A 19,202-nucleotide genomic window follows, 5' to 3' on the forward strand; every position below is an offset into this window, starting at 1 on the left:
GCAGATGGTATCTGCAGTTATTGGTTGTAGTTACTCTCATGTTGCATTAAGTACAGTCAGTCTGTGGCTGATGTTGGTCATGCCGTTGCATGCATGCATTGTTGAATGCCATGTTGTACGGCGTGTTGAGGTGTGAGCTGGTATGTATCTCACCTTAGTTTATAAAATTAAATAAATCCTTTTCCTCGGAATGTCCGTCTCCCTGGGCACAGTTCCTGTAACTGGAGTCTGGAGGAGGGGCATAGAGGGAGGAGCCAGTGCACACCCCTTTTAAAGTCTTAAAGTGCCCATGTCTCCTGCGGATCCCGTCTATACCCCATGGTTCTTGAAGCATCCCCAGCATCTTCTACGGACTAAAAGAAAAGGATTTACCGGTAGGTATTAAAATCCTATTATTACATACAACACTATAATGTTATTAAAAGTAACAAGCAGAAGTTTATTAGTGATTATATATAAATGTGTGTGTGTGTGTGTGTGTGTGTGTGTGTATCTTTCTTTCTCTCTGCCTGCCTACTGCGGGGTACACTGGGCTCCACAATGATTGGACAATGGGGTGTAGAATAATAATAAATATATATATATATATATATATATATATATATATATATATATATATATATATATATATATATATATATATATATATACACACACACACAGATATATATATATACACACAGATATATATACACATATACAGGTTGAGTATCCCATATCCATATATTCCGAAGTACGGAATATTCCGAAATACGGACTTTTTTGACTGAGAGTGAGTTAGTGATACCTTTTGTTTTTTGATGTCTCAATGTACACAAACTTTGTTTAATACACAAAGTTATTAAAAATATTGTATTAAATGACCTTTAGGCTGTGTGTATAAGGTGTATATGAAACATATATGATGTGTGTGAATGTACACACATTTTGTTTAATGTACAAAGTTATAAAAAATATTGGCTAAAATGACCTTCAGGCTGTGTATATAAGGTGTATATGTAACATAAATGCATTCTGTGCTTAGATTTAGGTCCCATCACCATGATATCTCATTATGGTATGCAATTATTCCAAAATACGGAAAAATCCCATATCTAAAATATCTCTGGTCCCAAGCATTTTGGATAAGGGAGACTCAACCTGTGTGTGTGTATATATATATATATATATATATATATATATATATATAATATGCACCCAATGAGTAAGGAGGCACTCAGAGACTTCCAGTAGAAAAACACGTTTTAGTGAAAGCACTGCAAGTTACAACATCATCAACGTTTCGGGGCCCGTAGCCCCTTCTTCAGGATATCAAACAGTGACACAAAACCAACATTTATAAGTGCACTCACCCCTCCAAGACGTCCCCCCCAGGTTGCCGCCGCCCCCGTGTCCAGGGCCCGGCGTCCGTCTCCACGAGCGGGTTGCTTCCGCCGGAAGTGACGTCACCGGTCCCGCCCACGTTGCTGCGGCAACCCTGTAAACAAAACAATAGAAGAATCTAGTTGAGAGGAAGCCGGTCCGTGCGGCGTCATGCTGTGCATGCTCAAAGGTGCGCTGTGCTGCGTAAAAGCAAAGTGGTGACATATAAAAACTGCTGCTGTCTGCCTCATAACTACTGAGACTCCTAAACAAACTCCTAAAAAGACTCCTCAATACGGAGGACGTCAGTGATAATCATCTGGCCTCACTCCGAGGAGACCTAATGTGATCTACCGTGTGATAATAAATCTGGTTAAAAACTGATAATAGTGGTATAAAATGATTTTACAAAGTGACTGTACTCACTAATATGTTAAAAACTGTGTACCCACGCTACTTAAAAACATCCCCACCTTACAAAGATGGGACAAACCCCATGTGAATCCTATAGCTATCATAAATACTAGCGTCATGCCCTTGATAACAAGCATGCAACCATTCACTGCTGACTCCCTCTCCCCATCTAATACCCAGCATCATTGTGACATACATTTACAAACAAAATCAGCAAATACAAAACAACATATGACATATATGGACTAACAATAAAAACAGAAAGAGTACATGTAAACTCCACACGGTTGTTAGCAGCATTTAGAAAAAAAGAAGAAGGGCAAGAGAACAAAAACCATCTCATCAGTCCTCAGATGGCTCTCTATTTGTAATATTACCATAAGTAGCTAGTTGTCACTCTTATATAGTGGAAGAATGCCCCCTCTTGAGGGCCCCCAAGCTTCTTACCGACCCTACCCACAGTGTCTATCCACAAACTTAATGAGCAAAGACGACCATTTTTATAAGCAATTATTGAGACCCAGTGATTCATTAAGACCCCTGGGCCTGATGGTATCAAGTCTAAAAATCCATCGGGATTCCAACTGGAGCAGTTTCAATGCCCTGTTGCCACCCCTGATGGACTCAGGCACCTGATCAATAATCCGGTATTTCAGGGTTGCCATCCCATGCTTGAGGTTGGCGAAATGCCGAGCTACCGGTTGCTCACTCTGGCCTGAGATCAATGCCGCCCTAATAGCCTGTCTGTGCTGGGCCATCCTGATTTTAAAAAGACATTCCGTCTTCCCCACATAATACAAGCCGCATGGGCACATGATGACATATATTACAAACTTTGAATTGCACGACAAAGGCCAATTGATGGTATACTTCTTGGCCGAGTGTGGATGTAAAATACTGGACCCTACTGACATATAGCTGCACGTCGTGCAGCCAATGCACCTGTAGCATCCATTGGGTCTACTCAAGAAGTGTTGAGGCACTGGTTTTTTGAATTTGCTAAGATCAGTTTTGACAAGCATGTCCTTGATATTCCTTCCCCTTTTATAACTCGGCATGATTTGTGTGTTTTTTAACATCTTAAGATCTGGGTCTGTGGTGATAATGGGCCACAATGCCCGTTTGTTAGTGTACCGGCTCTTGGTGTCGTAGGTGTTGACCCACGGTAGTTTATTTTGTTTCTTGTTCACCTTAGTTTGGGTCAACAAACCCACTCTATTTTGTGCACATGCTTTACTCCTAGCTTGTCTTAATAGGGACATGGGGTACCCCCTCTCTACAAACTTTTTTCCATTTTATCAAGTTGTATCTTAAGGTCTGCAGCAGTATTTGTGATCCTGCAGACCCGCAGAAATTGGGAGTACGGCAGACCCTGTATAGTCGGGGTGGGGTGGAAGCTGCTATATTGCAATAACATATTTCTATCAGTGGGTTTGGAGAATAAATCCGTAATAATCCTCCCCTCACTGATCCGGATTGAAATATCCAGGAAATCCACGTGGGAGTGACTACACTTCATGGTAAGTTTGATGGTACTCACTGAGCTGTTATGCTTAGCTATGATGTCACATAGAGATTGCTCATCCCCTGTCCAGAAGATGAGCAAGTCATCTATGTAACGATAGTACAAGAAAATTTGCTTGGAGACCTCTGTATTTTCATAGAACAACCCCTTCTCAGTTTCCCACATAAAGGTATTCGCAAACGCCGGAGCCACAGCAGACCCCATCGCACACCCAGTAGTCTGTCTGAAGAACTTGTCTTCAAACAAAAAATAGTTGTGCGATAGGGTAAACTCCAGCAGTTCAATGAATAAATCCACATCAGGGCCTTTGTATGCCACATTGCCTGTAATAAGCTCTCTCACGGCCTGTAGGCCCCCCAAGTGTGGGATGCATGTGTAGAGGCTAGTGACGTCTATGGTGGCCATTAACATGTTAGGGGGTACCTGCTCAATGTGTAAAAATTTCTCCGATAGCATGTTGGAATCTTTGAGATGTGTGAAGGTTTGCTGAATACACGGTTGCAGATAAGCATCAAGAAAAATGGCCAGTGGTTCACACAGAGAGCCCCTGGCCGACACAATCGGTCTCCCAGGGGGTCTCTGTGCATGCTTGTGTATCTTAGGGAGTGTATAAAAAACCGGTACCACCGGATAGGGATTCAATAATTTCTGTACCAAACCTTTAGATATCGTTCCCTGCTCACAGGCTCTACTCAAGATACCGGATAGTTCATTCACATACATCCCAGTAGGGTCCCTTTCCAAAGGACAATATGTATTCAAGTCACCAAGCAACCGCTGGCATTCAGCCACATAGTCCTTAGTATCAAGGATGACTATAGATCCCCCTTTATCAGCCCCTCTTATGATTATATCCTGCCTCTTACTCAGCGCCTTTAAGGCTACACTCTCATCTTTAGACAAATTGCTGTGGACAGGGGGACCGGGGCCCGTACCTGCTGCCTCCAGCAGTCTGCTAAAGGTCTTCACCGAGGGGTTATTAGATATCGGATCAAATTTAGAAGGAGGACCCAATTTCTGCACTCTGGCAGGTACATCACTAAGTCCAGGTAACCCAGAGTCCCTAGAGAAATGTTCTTTCAGTTTCAACGTACGGTGCAGTCTAAATGAATCAAGTTTCCATTGAAACTTGTTGGGTTTATTGGTCGGGACAAACGTCAAACCCTTTTCCAATACGCTTACCTCGGCCGGGGATAGCACGCTTGTGGAGAGGTTGAAGATCAAGTCTTCTTTGCCCTCGGGGGGCGACCTCTTCGCTTGCCTTCTTGTTTGCCCACCTCGTCTGGTAGGTCTACTCCTCGGGCAGCTGGAATAGCCCGAGTCTTTACCCCTAAAGGGGTCATATACACCGGCCCCCGTCTTACCGGCCTGGCCTGATCATCCGAGTCACTGGCAGATGTAGTTCCACTGCGTGCCATCGGTGTTCTACGTCGGAACCTGGGTACCCTGTTCATGGATCCGCTGTTACTCGTGTTGCCCAGCCATGGATACACCCGATGTTGAACATAATCCTGCTGCACCTTGAGTAATTTCTCACGTTTAAATTTAAGCAGGTCAATGCGGTATTTCTCCACCTGTTCGGTCAGACTGGACATTTTCACTGTTTCTGTTGCCAGAAGATCATGGTGTTCTAATTCATAGGAGCTGATTTTCTCCAAAGTGGCTTTATGTTCCCGTGTGGTCTCCTCTATGACCAGCAGGAGGAGGTCCATCGAGCATTTATTTAACACCGCTATCCATCGCTTGCAAAAATTGATGTTAAATCTCCCAATGGTGGGGGCATTATGAATGCGGAACCCCCTAGGGATCTGTTTAGCCCGGTAGTAGTCCGACAGCGTGCGACTATGGTACAAAAAATCCACAGCTCTCTTCTTCAATTTGAATAATTCTTTAAAAGCATCCTCATTGGAAGTGACCAAAGTATCTTCAAAAGCTGATTCCTTATGCAGAATACCCTCAGCCTCCAAGTCAGAGAAACTGAGGGTGTCATGGGTGTCACACTGTAGTAAAAATGAGGTCGCCTCATCACCCCTTCCTTGTGGAGTAGCCATTTAAGGTTGCCGCAAACCTATTTCACTAGGCACAACCACGTACAACAAAGTGCTGTGCATACACCGTGCAAAATAGTGTAGAACGGTGAACACAAAGACAAAAAGTTCCTGAGGAAGTACAGAGCACACAGTGTGAATAGTGTCCGGTGCCTTGCCCCTGCTCACTCCTTTGCAGCCAGGAGCCCAGCAGCAAATATATGCATCATAGATGGCCGGCACTCGGAAAGCCTCCGTGGGCTTACTGGCTCAGGTGCCCTCCTATGAGATATTCACCTCCATACATGCACCCAATGAGTAAGGAGGCACTCAGAGACTTCCAGTAGAAAAACACGTTTTAGTGAAAGCACTGCAAGTTACAACATCAACGTTTCGGGGCCCGTAGCCCCTTCTTCAGGATATCAAACAGTGACACAAAACCAACATTTATAAGTGCACTCACCCCTCCAAGACGTCCCCCCCAGGTTGCCGCCGCCCCCGTGTCCAGGGCCCGGCGTCCGTCTCCACGAGCGGGTTGCTTCCGCCGGAAGTGACGTCACCGGTCCCGCCCACGTTGCTGCGGCAACCCTGTAAACAAAACAATAGAAGAATCTAGTTGAGAGGAAGCCGGTCCGTGCGGCGTCATGCTGTGCATGCTCAAAGGTGCGCTGTGCTGCGTAAAAGCAAAGTGGTGACATATAAAAACTGCTGCTGTCTGCCTCATAACTACTGAGACTCCTAAACAAACTCCTAAAAAGACTCCTCAATACGGAGGACGTCAGTGATAATCATCTGGCCTCACTCCGAGGAGACCTAATGTGATCTACCGTGTGATAATAAATCTGGTTAAAAACTGATAATAGTGGTATAAAATGATTTTACAAAGTGACTGTACTCACTAATATGTTAAAAACTGTGTACCCACGTTACTTAAAAACATCCCCACCTTACAAAGATGGGACAAACCCCATGTGAATCCTATAGCTATCATAAATACTAGCGTCATGCCCTTGATAACAAGCATGCAACCATTCACTGCTGACTCCCTCTCCCCATCTAATACCCAGCATCATTGTGACATACATTTACAAACAAAATCAGCAAATACAAAACAACATATGACATATATGGACTAACAATAAAAACAGAAAGAGTACATGTAAACTCCACACGGTTGTTAGCAGCATTTAGAAAAAAAGAAGAAGGGCAAGAGAACAAAAACCATCTCATCAGTCCTCAGATGGCTCTCTATTTGTAATATTACCATAAGTAGCTAGTTGTCACTCTTATATAGTGGAAGAATGCCCCCTCTTGAGGGCCCCCAAGCTTCTTATGGTAATATTACAAATAGAGAGCCATCTGAGGACTGATGAGATGGTTTTTGTTCTCTTGCCCTTCTTCTTTTTTTCTAAATGCTGCTAACAACCGTGTGGAGTTTACATGTACTCTCTGTTTTTATTGTTAGTCCATATATGTCATATGTTGTTTTGTATTTGCTGATTTTGTTTGTAAATGTATGTCACAATGATGCTGGGTATTAGATGGGGAGAGGGAGTCAGCAGTGAATGGTTGCATGCTTGTTATCAAGGGCATGACGCTAGTATTTATGATAGCTATAGGATTCACATGGGGTTTGTCCCATCTTTGTAAGGTGGGGATGTTTTTAAGTAACGTGGGTACACAGTTTTTAACATATTAGTGAGTACAGTCACTTTGTAAAATCATTTTATACCACTATTATCAGTTTTTAACCAGATTTATTATCACACGGTAGATCACATTAGGTCTCCTCGGAGTGAGGCCAGATGATTATCACTGACGTCCTCCGTATTGAGGAGTCTTTTTAGGAGTTTGTTTAGGAGTCTCAGTAGTTATGAGGCAGACAGCAGCAGTTTTTATATGTCACCACTTTGCTTTTACGCAGCACAGCGCACCTTTGAGCATGCACAGCATGACGCCGCACGGACCGGCTTCCTCTCAACCAGATTCTTCTATTGTTTTGTTTATAGGGTTGCCGCAGCAACGTGGGCGGGACCGGTGACATCACTTCCGGCGGAAGCAACCCGCTCGTGGAGACGGACGCCGGGCCCTGGACACGGGGGCGGCGGCAACCTGGGGGGGACGTCTTGGAGGGGTGAGTGCACTTATAAATGTTGGTTTTGTGTCACTGTTTGATATCCTGAAGAAGGGGCTACGGGCCCCGAAACGTTGATGATGTTGTAACTTGCAGTGCTTTCACTAAAACGTGTTTTTCTACTGGAAGTCTCTGAGTGCCTCCTTACTCATTGGGTGTAATATATATATATATATATATATATATATATATATATATATATATATATATATATATATATATATATATATATATATATATATATATATATATATATATATATACACAGGTTGAGTCTCCCTTATCCAAAATGCTTGGGACCAGAGATATTTTAGATATGGGATTTTTCCGTATATTGGAATAATTGCATACCATAATGAGATATCATGGTGATGGGACCTAAATCTAAGCACAGAATGCATTTATGTTACATATACACCTTATATACACAGCCTGAAGGTCATTTTAGCCAATATTTTTTATAACTTTGTACATTAAACAAAATGTGTGTACATTCACACACATCATATATGTTTCATATACACCTTATACACACAGCCTAAAGGTCATTTAATACAATATTTTTAATAACTTTGTGTATTAAACAAAGTTTGTGTACATTGAGACATCAAAAAACAAAAGGTATCACTAACTCACTCTCAGTCAAAAAAGTCCATATTTCGGAATATTCCGTACTTCGGAATATATGGATATGGGATACTCAACCTGTATGTGTGTATATATATCTGTGTGTATATATATCTGTGTGTGTGTGTGTGTGTGTGTGTGTGTGTGTATATATATATATATATATATATATTCTACACCCCATTGTCCAATCATTGTGGAGCCCAGTGTACCCCGCAGCAGGCAGGCAGAGAGAAAGAAAGATACACACACACACACACACATTTATATATAATCACTAATAAACTTCTGCTTGTTACTTTTAATAACATTATAGTGTTGTATGTAATAATAGGATTTTAATACCTACCGGTAAATCCTTTTCTTTTAGTCCGTAGAAGATGCTGGGGATGCTTCAAGAACCATGGGGTATAGACGGGATCCGCAGGAGACATGGGCACTTTAAGACTTTAAAAAGGGGTGTGCACTGGCTCCTCCCTCTATGCCCCTCCTCCAGACTCCAGTTACAGGAACTGTGCCCAGGGAGACGGACATTCCGAGGAAAAGGATTTATTTAATTTTATAAACTAAGGTGAGATACATACCAGCTCACACCTCAAAACACACCGTACAACATGGCATTCAACAATGCATGCATGCAACGGCATGACCAACCTCAGCCACAGACTGACTGTACTTAATGCAACATGAGAGTAACTACAACCAATAACTGCAGATACAGCCCGCACTGCGACACGTGCCCAGCATCCTCTACGGACTAAGAGAAAAGGATTTACCGGTAGGTATTAAAATCCTATTTTCTCATACGTCCTAGAGGATGCTGGGGATGCTTCAAGAACCATGGGGTTTATACCAAAGCTCTAGAACGGGCGGGAGAGTGCGGATGACTCTGCAGCACCGATTGACCAAACAAGAGGTCCTCCTCGGCCAGGGTATCAAACTTGTAAAACCTTGCAAAGGTGTTTGAACACAACCAAGTAGCTGCTCGGCAAAGCTGTAATGCCGAGACCCCTAGGGCAGCTGCCCAGGAAAAGCCCACCTTTCTGGTAGAATGGGCTTTCACGGATTTCGGTAACAGCAACCCTGCCATAGAATGAGCCTCCTGAATCGTATTACATATCCAGCGTGCAATAGTCTGCTTAGAAGCAGGAGCCCCAATCTTGTTGTGAGCACAGGACAAACAGAGCCTCTGTTTTCTAATCTGCACCGTTCTGGCGACATAGATTTTCAAAGCTCTGACCACATTGAGACTGCGATTCCGCCAAGGCATCAGTAGCCACTGGCACCACAATAGGCTGGTTTACGTGAAATGAGGAAACCACTTTTGGTAGAAATTGCTGATGAGTTCTCAACTCCGCTCTATCAACATGGAAGATTAAATAGGGTCTTTTGTGAGACAAAGCCGCCAATTCAGAAACTCACCTTTATGACGCCAAGGCCAACAACATGACTACTTTCCAAGTAAGGAATTTTACCTCAACCTTACGTAAAGGTTCAAACCAAGGAGATTGCAGGAACTGAAACACCACATTAAGATCCCATGGTTCCACTGGGGGCCCAAATGGAGGTTGGATGTGCAGCACGAAGGTCTGAACTTCTGGAAGGGAAGCCAATTCTTTCTGAAAGAAAATTGATAAGGCTGAAATTTGTTCCGCTCTGGCGGTTTACGTACGCCACTGCTGTTATGTTCTCTGATTGAATCAAGACGGGCAGACCGCGAAGAAGATGTTCCGCTTGCAGAATGCCGTTGTAAATGGCCCTTAATTCCAGAATGTTTATGTGCAGACAAGCTTCCTGGCTTGACCATTTTCCCTGAAAGTTTCACCCCTGTGTGACTGCTCCCCAGCCTCGGAGACTTGCATCTGTGGTTACCAGGATCCAATCCTGAATCCCGAACCTGCGTCCCTCCAGAAGGTGAGAACTGTGCAGCCACCACAGAAAGAAGATCCTGGTCCTGGAAGATAGGAGTATTTTCCGGTGCATGTCCAGGTGAGACCCGGACCACTTGTCCAGCAGGTCCCACTGAAGCACCCCTGGCATGGAACCTGCCATACAGAATGGCCTCGTAGGCCACCACCATCTTCCCCAGCAATCGAGTGCATTGAGGAACTGACACTTTTGCCGTTTTCAGAATCTGTTTTACCATGTTCTGTATTTCCAGAGCCTTTTCCACCGGAAGAAAAACTCTCCGTAATTCTGTATTCAGAATCATACCCAGGAACGACAGGCGTGTCGTCGGATCCAACTGCCGTCTTCTGCCATCACTAAAGTCTTCTGATCTTCCTCACCCGACTTCTGTCTTCTGGCTCTGTGAGGGGGGTGACGGTGCGGCTCCGGGAACAAGCAGCTAGGCGCACCAAGTGATCTGAACCTCTGGAGCTAATGGTGTCCAGTAGCCTAAGAAGCAGAGCCCTTGAACGAACAGAAGTAGGTCCTGCTTCTCCCCCCTCACTCCCACGATGCAGAGAGCCTGTAGCCAGCAGGTCTCCCTGAAAATTATAAACCTAAATAAAGTCCTCCTCTGACAAACTCTGGAGAGCTCCTCAGTGTGCGTCAAGTCTCGCTGGGCACAGAATCTAACTGGAGTATGGAGGAGGGGCATAGAGGGAGGAGCCAGTTCACACCCCTTAAAAAGGTCTTAAAGTGCCCATGTCTCCTGCGGATCCCGTCTATACCCCATGGTTCTCGAAGCGTCCACAGCATTCTCTAGGACGTATGAGAAAACTCTCTACATGTGATATTTGTCATGAATAGTCTTGTGTTAGAAACACCCAACTGAGAACAGGGCTGATGGCAGAGGAGGGTGTAGGATAAGAGATTACTGTAGTGACTGAGCAATGAGAATATGTTACTTCTGTAATAAGTGTTTATTACTCACCTGTGCTGATATCTGTAGGGATCTCCTCCTCCTTACACTGCTGATCACCCCTCACATACGTCTGTTCTTCTCCCTCTATATCTTCTGCCTTTATATCAGTCACATACGTCTCTTCTTCTCCCTCTATATCTTCTGCCTTTATATCAGTCACATACGTCTCTTCTTCTCCCTCTATATCTTCTGCCTTTATATCAGTCACATACGTCTCTACTTCTCCCTCTATATCTTCTGCCTTCATATCAGTCACATGCGTCTCTTCTTCTCCCTCTGTATCTTCTGTCTTTATATCAGTCACATACGTCTCTTTTTCTCCCTCTATATCTTCTGCCTTTATATCAGTCACATACGTCTCTTCTTCTCCCTCTATATCTTCTGCCTTTATATCAATCACATACGTCTCTTCTTCTCCCTCCATATCTTCTGCCTTTATATCAGTCACATACGTCTCTTTTTCTCCCTCTATATCTTCTGCCTTTATATCAGTCACATACGTCTCTTTTTCTCCCTCTATATCTCCTGCCTTTATATCAGTCACATACGTCTCTTCTTCTCCCTCCATATCTTCTGCCTTTATATCAGTCACATACGTCTCTTCTTCTCCCTCTATATCTTCTGCCTTTATATCAGTCACATACGTCTCTTCTTCTCCCTCTATATCTTCTGCCTTTATATCAGTCACATACGTCTCTTCTCCTCCCTCTATATCTTCTGCCTTTATATCAGTCACATACGTCTCTTCTTCTCCCTCTATATCTTCTGCCTTTATATCAGTCACATACGTCTCTTCTTCTCCCTCTATATCTTCTGCCTTTATATCAGTCACATACGTCTCTTCTTCTCCCTGTGTATCTTCTGTCTTTATATCAGACAGACGTTGTGCCTAAAAAACAAACAAAACACTATAATGACAGTCAGATTAAACTGAGGTGAAACAGTATAATATCAGTGTATCAGACACACAGCTTCTCTACAGATCACATAGTGACAGTCACTGATTCCACCTACCTGATCTTCCTGTGGGATACTGTGATTCTTCTCTGTACAATCCTGGGAATACAGAGGACGGGGACATCTCTCTGGGGTATCTCTGTTACTGGACCCATCTGTAGGAGACACACAGTGACTGAGTACAGTGTATATATGTGATTAGTCAGGTGATGTGTGTATATAGGGGCCCCCATACCTGCTCTCCCCTGTACAATACATGACAGTCTCCTCTTACCCAGTGATGTGAGGTGCCAGTGATTCTCCATCATCACGTCCTTGTACAGACCCCTGTGTTCCTCTATATACTCCTCCTCCTGCATGGAGACATAGACAGTGACATCCTGACACCTTATAGGAACCTGACACACAGTGATACAGACATCACCCAGACACATCCCCTGGTGTTACTGTATAATGCCCCATTCCCAGCAGTCACCTCTCCAGTCATCACCCAGACACATCCCCTGGATAATGCCCCATTCCCAGCTATCACCTCTCCAGTCATCACCCAGACACATCCCCTGGTGTTACTGTATAATGTCCCATTCCCAGCAGTCACCTCTCCAGTCATCACCCAGATATCCCCTGGTGTTACTGTATAACGCCCCATTCCCAGCAGTCACCTCTCCAGTCATCACCCAGACACATCCCCCAGTGTTACTGTATAATGTCCCATTCCCAGCAGTCACCTCTCCAGTCATCGCCCAGACACGTCCCCCTTGTGGTTACTGTATAATGTCCCATTCCCATGAGTCACCTCTCCAGTCAGCAGCTGAATGATCTTGTTGGTGAGTTCCAGGATCTTCTGGTCAATGTGTCTCATGTGTCAGTGAGTGAGGTGGAGGCACCGGGATGAGGCTCTGGGTCCTTCTTCTTTCTCACACATGGGGATGGCTGCTCGGTGTCTCACACTCACCGGATGTCTTCTTCACTACTGTGTAACCTTGCAAAATGGGGGAGACATCACTGTAAATACTCCCAGATCCCCTCACCTACCCCAGTTATGTCCCTGTATGATTACAATGGATATAAGTAATGTCACTGTGACGCTCCCAGATCCCCTCACCTCCCCAGTTATGTCCCTGTATTATTACTATAGATACGTGATGTCACTGTGACGCTTCCAGATGCCCTCACCTCCCCAGTCATGTCCCTGTATTATTACTATCGTACCAATAGACACGCTCATCCCAACCCAAACATACAGTGATCCTGTCCTGTAATGGGCACACTTACCTCTGCATTATGGTTACCTCCTTTCTACTCAATGTACCTACTAGACATGCACACCAGGGACGTGCGGTGAGGTACATTTCTCAAGAGGCACTGGCTAGTACCAGAGCCAGATTTACACACAATATATGAGCCCAAGGATTATACACAGGGGCAGCGGTATATACACACGTGGCCATTATACACAGGGGCAGCGGTATATACACACGTGGCCATTATACACAGGGGCAGCGGTATATACACACGTGGCCATTATACACAGGGGCAGCGGTATATACACACGTGGCCATTATACACAGGGGCAGCGGTATATACACACACGTGGCCATTATACACAGGGGCAGCGGTATATACACACGTGGCAGCGGTATATACACACGTGGCAGCGGTATATACACACGTGGCAGCGGTATATACACACGTGGCAGCGGTATATACACACGTGGCAGCGGTATATACACACGTGGCAGCGGTATATACACACGTGGCCATTATACACAGGGGAAGCGGTATATACACACGTGGCCATTATACACAGGGGAAGCGGTATATACACACGTGGCCATTATACACAGGGGAAGCGGTATATACACACGTGGCCATTATACACAGGGGCAGCGGTATATACACACGTGGCCATTATACACAGGGGCAGCGGTATATACACACGTGGCCATTATACACAGGGGCAGCGGTATATACACACGTGGCCATTATACACAGGGGCAGCGGTATATACACACGTGGCCATTATACACAGGGGCAGCGGTATATACACACGTGGCCATTATACACAGGGGCAGCGGTATATACACACGTGGCCATTATACACAGGGGCAGCGGTATATACACACGTGGCCATTATACACAGGGGCAGCGGTATATACACACGTGGCCATTATACACAGGGGCAGCGGTATATACACACGTGGCCATTATACACAGGGGCAGCGGTATATACACACGTGGCCATTATACACAGGGGCAGCGGTATATACACACGTGGCCATTATACACAGGGGCAGCGGTATACACACACGTGGCCATTATACACAGGGGCAGCGGTATACACACACGTGGCCATTATACACAGGGGCAGCGGTATACACACACGTGGCCATTATACACAGGGGCAGCGGTATACACACACGTGGGCATTATACACAGGGGCAGCGGTATACACACACGTGGGCATTATACACAGGGGCAGCGGTATACACATGTGGACATTATACACAGGTGCAGCGGTATACACGTGTGGACATTATACACAGGTGCAGCGGTATACACGTGTGGGCATTATACACAGGTGCAGCAGTATATACATGTGGACATTATACACAGGTGCAGCGGTATACACATGTGGGCATTATACACAGGAGTATTAGTATATACATGTGGACATTATACACAGGTGCAGCAGTTTATACACATCTGGGCATTATACACAGGAGGAGGGGTATAAATTTGGTGAGTGTGGTTAAGGTAGGTGGAGGGGGGGGGGGAGGGGCACTGCCTCACCTACCATAGATTTTTTACTTCAGACTTTTGACTATAGAAATTATTAGAATAATTCAAAGATGATATTTATATGTTCTTTGTATTTTACATATACTGTATATAGTGAAAACTGTGGTGTATACGTTAGTATGACAGGAAAAGCTCTGTCTCCCCGCACGTCACTGATACACAGGTACACCCAACCCCGTGTGTGTGGAGCGTTCTACCCTCACTGATGTGCACATTTCTCCCACCACAACCTAACTGTGACGTGTGCACCCATCAGTCACACATCCTACCCCCATGCAGCCACCGGTCACGCACCCCTCCCCCATGCAGCCACCGGTCACACACCCCTCTAACATGCAGCCACCGGTCACACACCCCTCTCACATGCAGCCACCGGTCACACACCCCTCTCCCATGCAGCCACCGGTCACACACCCCTCCCCTGTCGGGAGCCATGCAGGGGGTGGTAGGAGAGTAAGCGGATGTCAGGTTATGGACAGGCGGTGGTAGGAGAAGCAGGTGACAGGCAGAGGTTTGTAGAAAAGGCAGGGGGTAACGGCCAGGTGGGGGTCGGTAGGTGATGAAGAGGAGGTGGCCGGAGAGGAAGATGTGTCAGGGTACAGCCAGGGAGTGGCAGGAGAGGCAGGTGATGGGTAGGGGGCAGCAGGTGAGGCGGGAAGTGGCAGGGTGCAAGCAGGAGAGCCAGGTGACGGGCAGTGGGATGGTAGGAAATGCAGGTGGTGCCAGGTGGCGGAAGATGATGGGCAGGGGGTGGTAGGAGAGGCAGGGGGCAGTAGGTAACAGGTGATTGGCAGGGTACAGGGAGAGGGCGGCAGGAAACAGGGTGGGGGCGGCTGTGTACAGGACTGGGTGGTAGGGTAGAGACTGGGGGCGGCAGGTGGTGGCAAGAGAGGTGGGTGACAGACAGGGTACAGGCAGCGGGTGGAAGGGTACAGGCAGGGGGTATTAGGAGAAAGTCAGGGGAAGGAGAGGGGGTATTAGGAGAGGATGGGGCAGGAGAGGGGGTATTAGGAGAGGATGGGGGCAGGTGAGGGGGTATTAGGAGAGGTTGGGGCAGGTCAGGGGTTATTAGGAGAGGTGGGGGCAGGAGAGGATGGGGCTGGAGAGAGGGTATTCGGAGAGGTTGGAGGCAGGAGAGGGGGTATTGGGAGAGGTTGGGGCAGGAGAGGGGGTATTGGGAGAGGATGGGACAGGAGAGGGGGTATTGGGAGAGGATGGGGGCAGGAGAGGGGGTATTAGGAGAGGATGGGGGCAGGAGAGGGGGTATTAGGAGAGGATGGGGGCAGGAGAGGGGGTATTAGGAGAGGATGGGGGCAGGAGAGGGGGTATTAGGAGAGGATGGGGGCAGGAGAGGGGGTATTAGGAGAGGATGGGGGCAGGAGAGGGGGTATTAGGAGAGGATGGGGGCAGGAGAGGGGGTATTAGGAGAGGATGGGGGCAGGAGAGGGGGTATTAGGAGAGGATGGGGGCAGGAGAGGGGGTATTAGGAGAGGATGGGGGCAGGAGAGGGGGTATTAGGAGAGGTGGGGGCAGGAGAGGGGGTATTAGGAGAGGATGGGGGCAGGAGAGGGGGTATTAGGAGAGGTGGGAGCAGGAGAGGGGGTATTAGGAGAGGATGGGGCAGGAGAGGGGGTATTAGGAGAGGTGGGGGCAGGAGAGGGGTATTAGGAGAGGATGGTGCAGGTGAGGGGGTATTAGGAGAGGTGGGGGCAGGAGAGGGGCATTAGGAGAGGTTGGGGGCAGGAGAGGGGGTATTAGGAGAGGATGGGGGCAGGAGAGGGGTATTAGGAGAGGATGGGGCAGGAGAGGGGGTATTAGGAGAGGTGGGGTCAGGAGAGGGGATATTAGGAGAGGTTGGGGGCAGGAGAGGGGGTATTAGGAGAGGATGGGGCAGGAGAGGGGGTATTAGGAGAGGATGGGGCAGGAGAGGGGGGTATTAGGAGAGGATGGGGGCAGGGCCGGTTCTTGCCCTTGCGGCGCCCAGGGCAAAAGTTAGGGGCGTGACTTAATATGGGGGTGTGGTCAGTCACGCCCCCCATTTGTAGCGCCGCTGAAAGGAAAAAGAAAAAAGTATACTTACTGTACCCCGCTCCTGTTTCCAGACCCTGCAGACCGGCGCCGCTCTTCTCCTCTGATCTATGGGAGAGACGTCAGTCATGACGTCTCTCCCATAGCACAGCATAAGCGCTAGAGGTCAATTATGACCCCTAGCGTCTATGCCACAATGCTGTGCGGTGCGCGATGACGTCATCGCGCACCGCACACTAAAGGTCCTCTCCATGAAGGGAAACTAGACGCTTAGCGTCTGATTCCCTTCAGAGCGGGGGAGGACCAGCGCCACGAAGGGAAACCAGACGCATAGCGTCTGGTTCCCTTCTCACAGCGGGAGGGGGGGCACAGCGGGGGGACACTGCTGGGGCGCACACTGACAGTGGAGGATCTTGCCATGGTGCGGCGCCCTCCGGATGGTGCCGGCGCCCTCCGGAAGGCGGCGCCCCGGGCAAAAGTCCTGCTTGCCCGTGGCAAGATCCGCCACTGGGTGGGGGCAGGAGAGGGGGTAGTAGGAGAGGATGGGGGCAGGAGAGGGGGTATTAGGAGAGGTGGGGGCAGGAGAGGGGGTATTAGAAGAGGTGGGGGCAGGAGAGGGGGTATTAGGAGAGGATGGGGGCAGGAGAGGGGGTATTAGGAGAGGATGGGGGCAGGAGAGGGGGTATTAGGAGAGGATGGGAGCAGGAGAGGATGGGAGCAGGAGAGGGGGTATTAGGAGAGGTTGGGGCAGGATAGGGGGTATTAGGAGAGGTGGGGCAGGATAGGGGGTATTAGGAGAGGATGGGGGAAGGAGAGGGGGTATTAGGAGAGGTGGGGGCAGGAGAGGGGGTATTAGGAGAGGATGGGGCAGGAGAGGGGGTATTAGGAGAGGATGGGGCAGGAGAGGGGTATTAGGAGAGGATGGGGGCAGGAGAGGGGGTATTAGGAGAGGATGGGGCAGGAGACAGGTGGGATGAGAGGACATTACCTGGAGGATGAGGCAGCAGGAGAGATCACACCGTGGACGGAGAAATGTGTACCGGAAGTGAGCGGGGCGGTATTTCTGAGTCATCGTCAACATAGCGCATGGGATTATGGGTAGTGACTACCACGGTAACTCAGCAACCAGGAGCTGCCCCGCCTACTCGCTGCCCATAGGCCGCAGCCTCCAGTCACAATCACTCTCAGCCACGCCCTCTCTCCCTCTCATAGGCCGCAATGCTCCGTCACTCATTTACCTCCAGCCCCGCCCTCTCACTGCCTCTAGGACTCAGCTCCTCGTCACTCACCAACTCTTCCTGCCCCGCCCACTTTCCCGCCCATTGGCCGCCGTATCCTATCACTCTCCTACCCATAGGCTACGGTCACGCCCACTTTCCCGCCCATTGGCCGTCGTATCCTATCACTCTCCTCCCCAATGGCCGTGGCCACTCATGCTCATAGGCCACAGCTTCGAGTCACTGTCACACCCAGCCCCGCCCTCTATCCCTCTCATAGGCCGCGATGCCCCGTCACTCAACTAGCTCCAGCTCCGCCCACAGCACGCAGCATCCCGTCACTCAGCCATCATTAGCCCCGCCTACTCCCTAGAGCCGGCTCCCTGTTACGTCATTAACATCGCTTTTTTTTTTTTTTTACCTTTCTGTGGTGAACCAGTTACTGTAACTAGGGGTTCACAACGCTAGCTCAGACTAAGCCAACATGGCGGCGCCCATAGGGAGCCGGGAACATGGCGCCTGCCCCGTCCTGATGCTGTGATGTGTATAATAATAATGGGTGATGTGTGGTCACAGCTGCTGTGTTACTGACCGGGCTGCAGCACCTAGTCTTCATATCCCAGCACACACAGTGCCAGCCATGGTGGAGAGCCAGTGTGGGACTGGGGGGTGATGGGCCCATGGGGGGTATGTAGTGACAGGGGCCCATGGGGGGAATGTAGTGACAGGGGCCCATGGGGGGAATGTAGTGACAGGGGCCCATGGGGGGAATGTAGTGATAGGGGCCCATGGGGGGCAATGTAGTGATAGGGGCCCATGGGGGGTATGTAGTGACGGGCCCATGGGGGCAATGTAGTGACAGGGGCCCATGGGGGGAATGTAGTGACAGGGGCCCATGGGGGGAATGTAGTGACAGGGGCCCATGCTCAGTGCTGCGGCCGGCCACCACAGAGGCTCGGCTAGGTATGAGAGAGTGTATGATGTATATTGGCCCTCATTCCGAGTTGTTCGCTCGTTCTTTATCATCGCATCGCAGTGAAAATCCGCTTAATGTTCGCACTGCGACTGCGCCAAGTAAATTTGCTATGAAGGTAGTATTTTTACTCACGGCTTTTTCTTCGCTCCGGCGATCGTAGTGTGATTGACAGGAAATGGGTGTTACTGGGCGGAAACACGGCGTTTTATGGGCGTGTGGGAAAAAACGCTACCGTTTCCGGAAAAAACGCAGGAGTGGCCGGAG

At 48.0% G+C, this 19,202-nt stretch overlaps 1 protein-coding gene across 1 annotated transcript; it reads right to left on the reverse strand.

The window, feature by feature from the left end:
* Window positions 1-5,745: 5,745 nt before the first annotated feature.
* LOC134984840 (retinitis pigmentosa 1-like 1 protein) lies at window positions 5,746-17,972 on the reverse strand. The gene is made up of 6 exons (XM_063950311.1): window positions 17,734-17,972; window positions 12,712-12,897; window positions 12,190-12,268; window positions 11,973-12,070; window positions 10,968-11,847; window positions 5,746-5,916 (listed from the first exon to the last, which is right to left on the reverse strand). The coding sequence occupies exons 2-6, from the start codon at window positions 12,775-12,777 to the stop codon at window positions 5,885-5,887; spliced, it is 1,155 nt and encodes a 384-aa protein (XP_063806381.1). The 5' UTR covers window positions 12,778-12,897; window positions 17,734-17,972; the 3' UTR covers window positions 5,746-5,884.
* Between the last annotated feature and the right edge of the window lie 1,230 nt (window positions 17,973-19,202).

The sequence above is a fragment of the Pseudophryne corroboree genome (assembly GCF_028390025.1).
Source record: "Pseudophryne corroboree isolate aPseCor3 chromosome 3 unlocalized genomic scaffold, aPseCor3.hap2 SUPER_3_unloc_86, whole genome shotgun sequence".
In the NCBI taxonomy this organism is placed as follows: Eukaryota; Metazoa; Chordata; class Amphibia; order Anura; family Myobatrachidae; genus Pseudophryne; species Pseudophryne corroboree.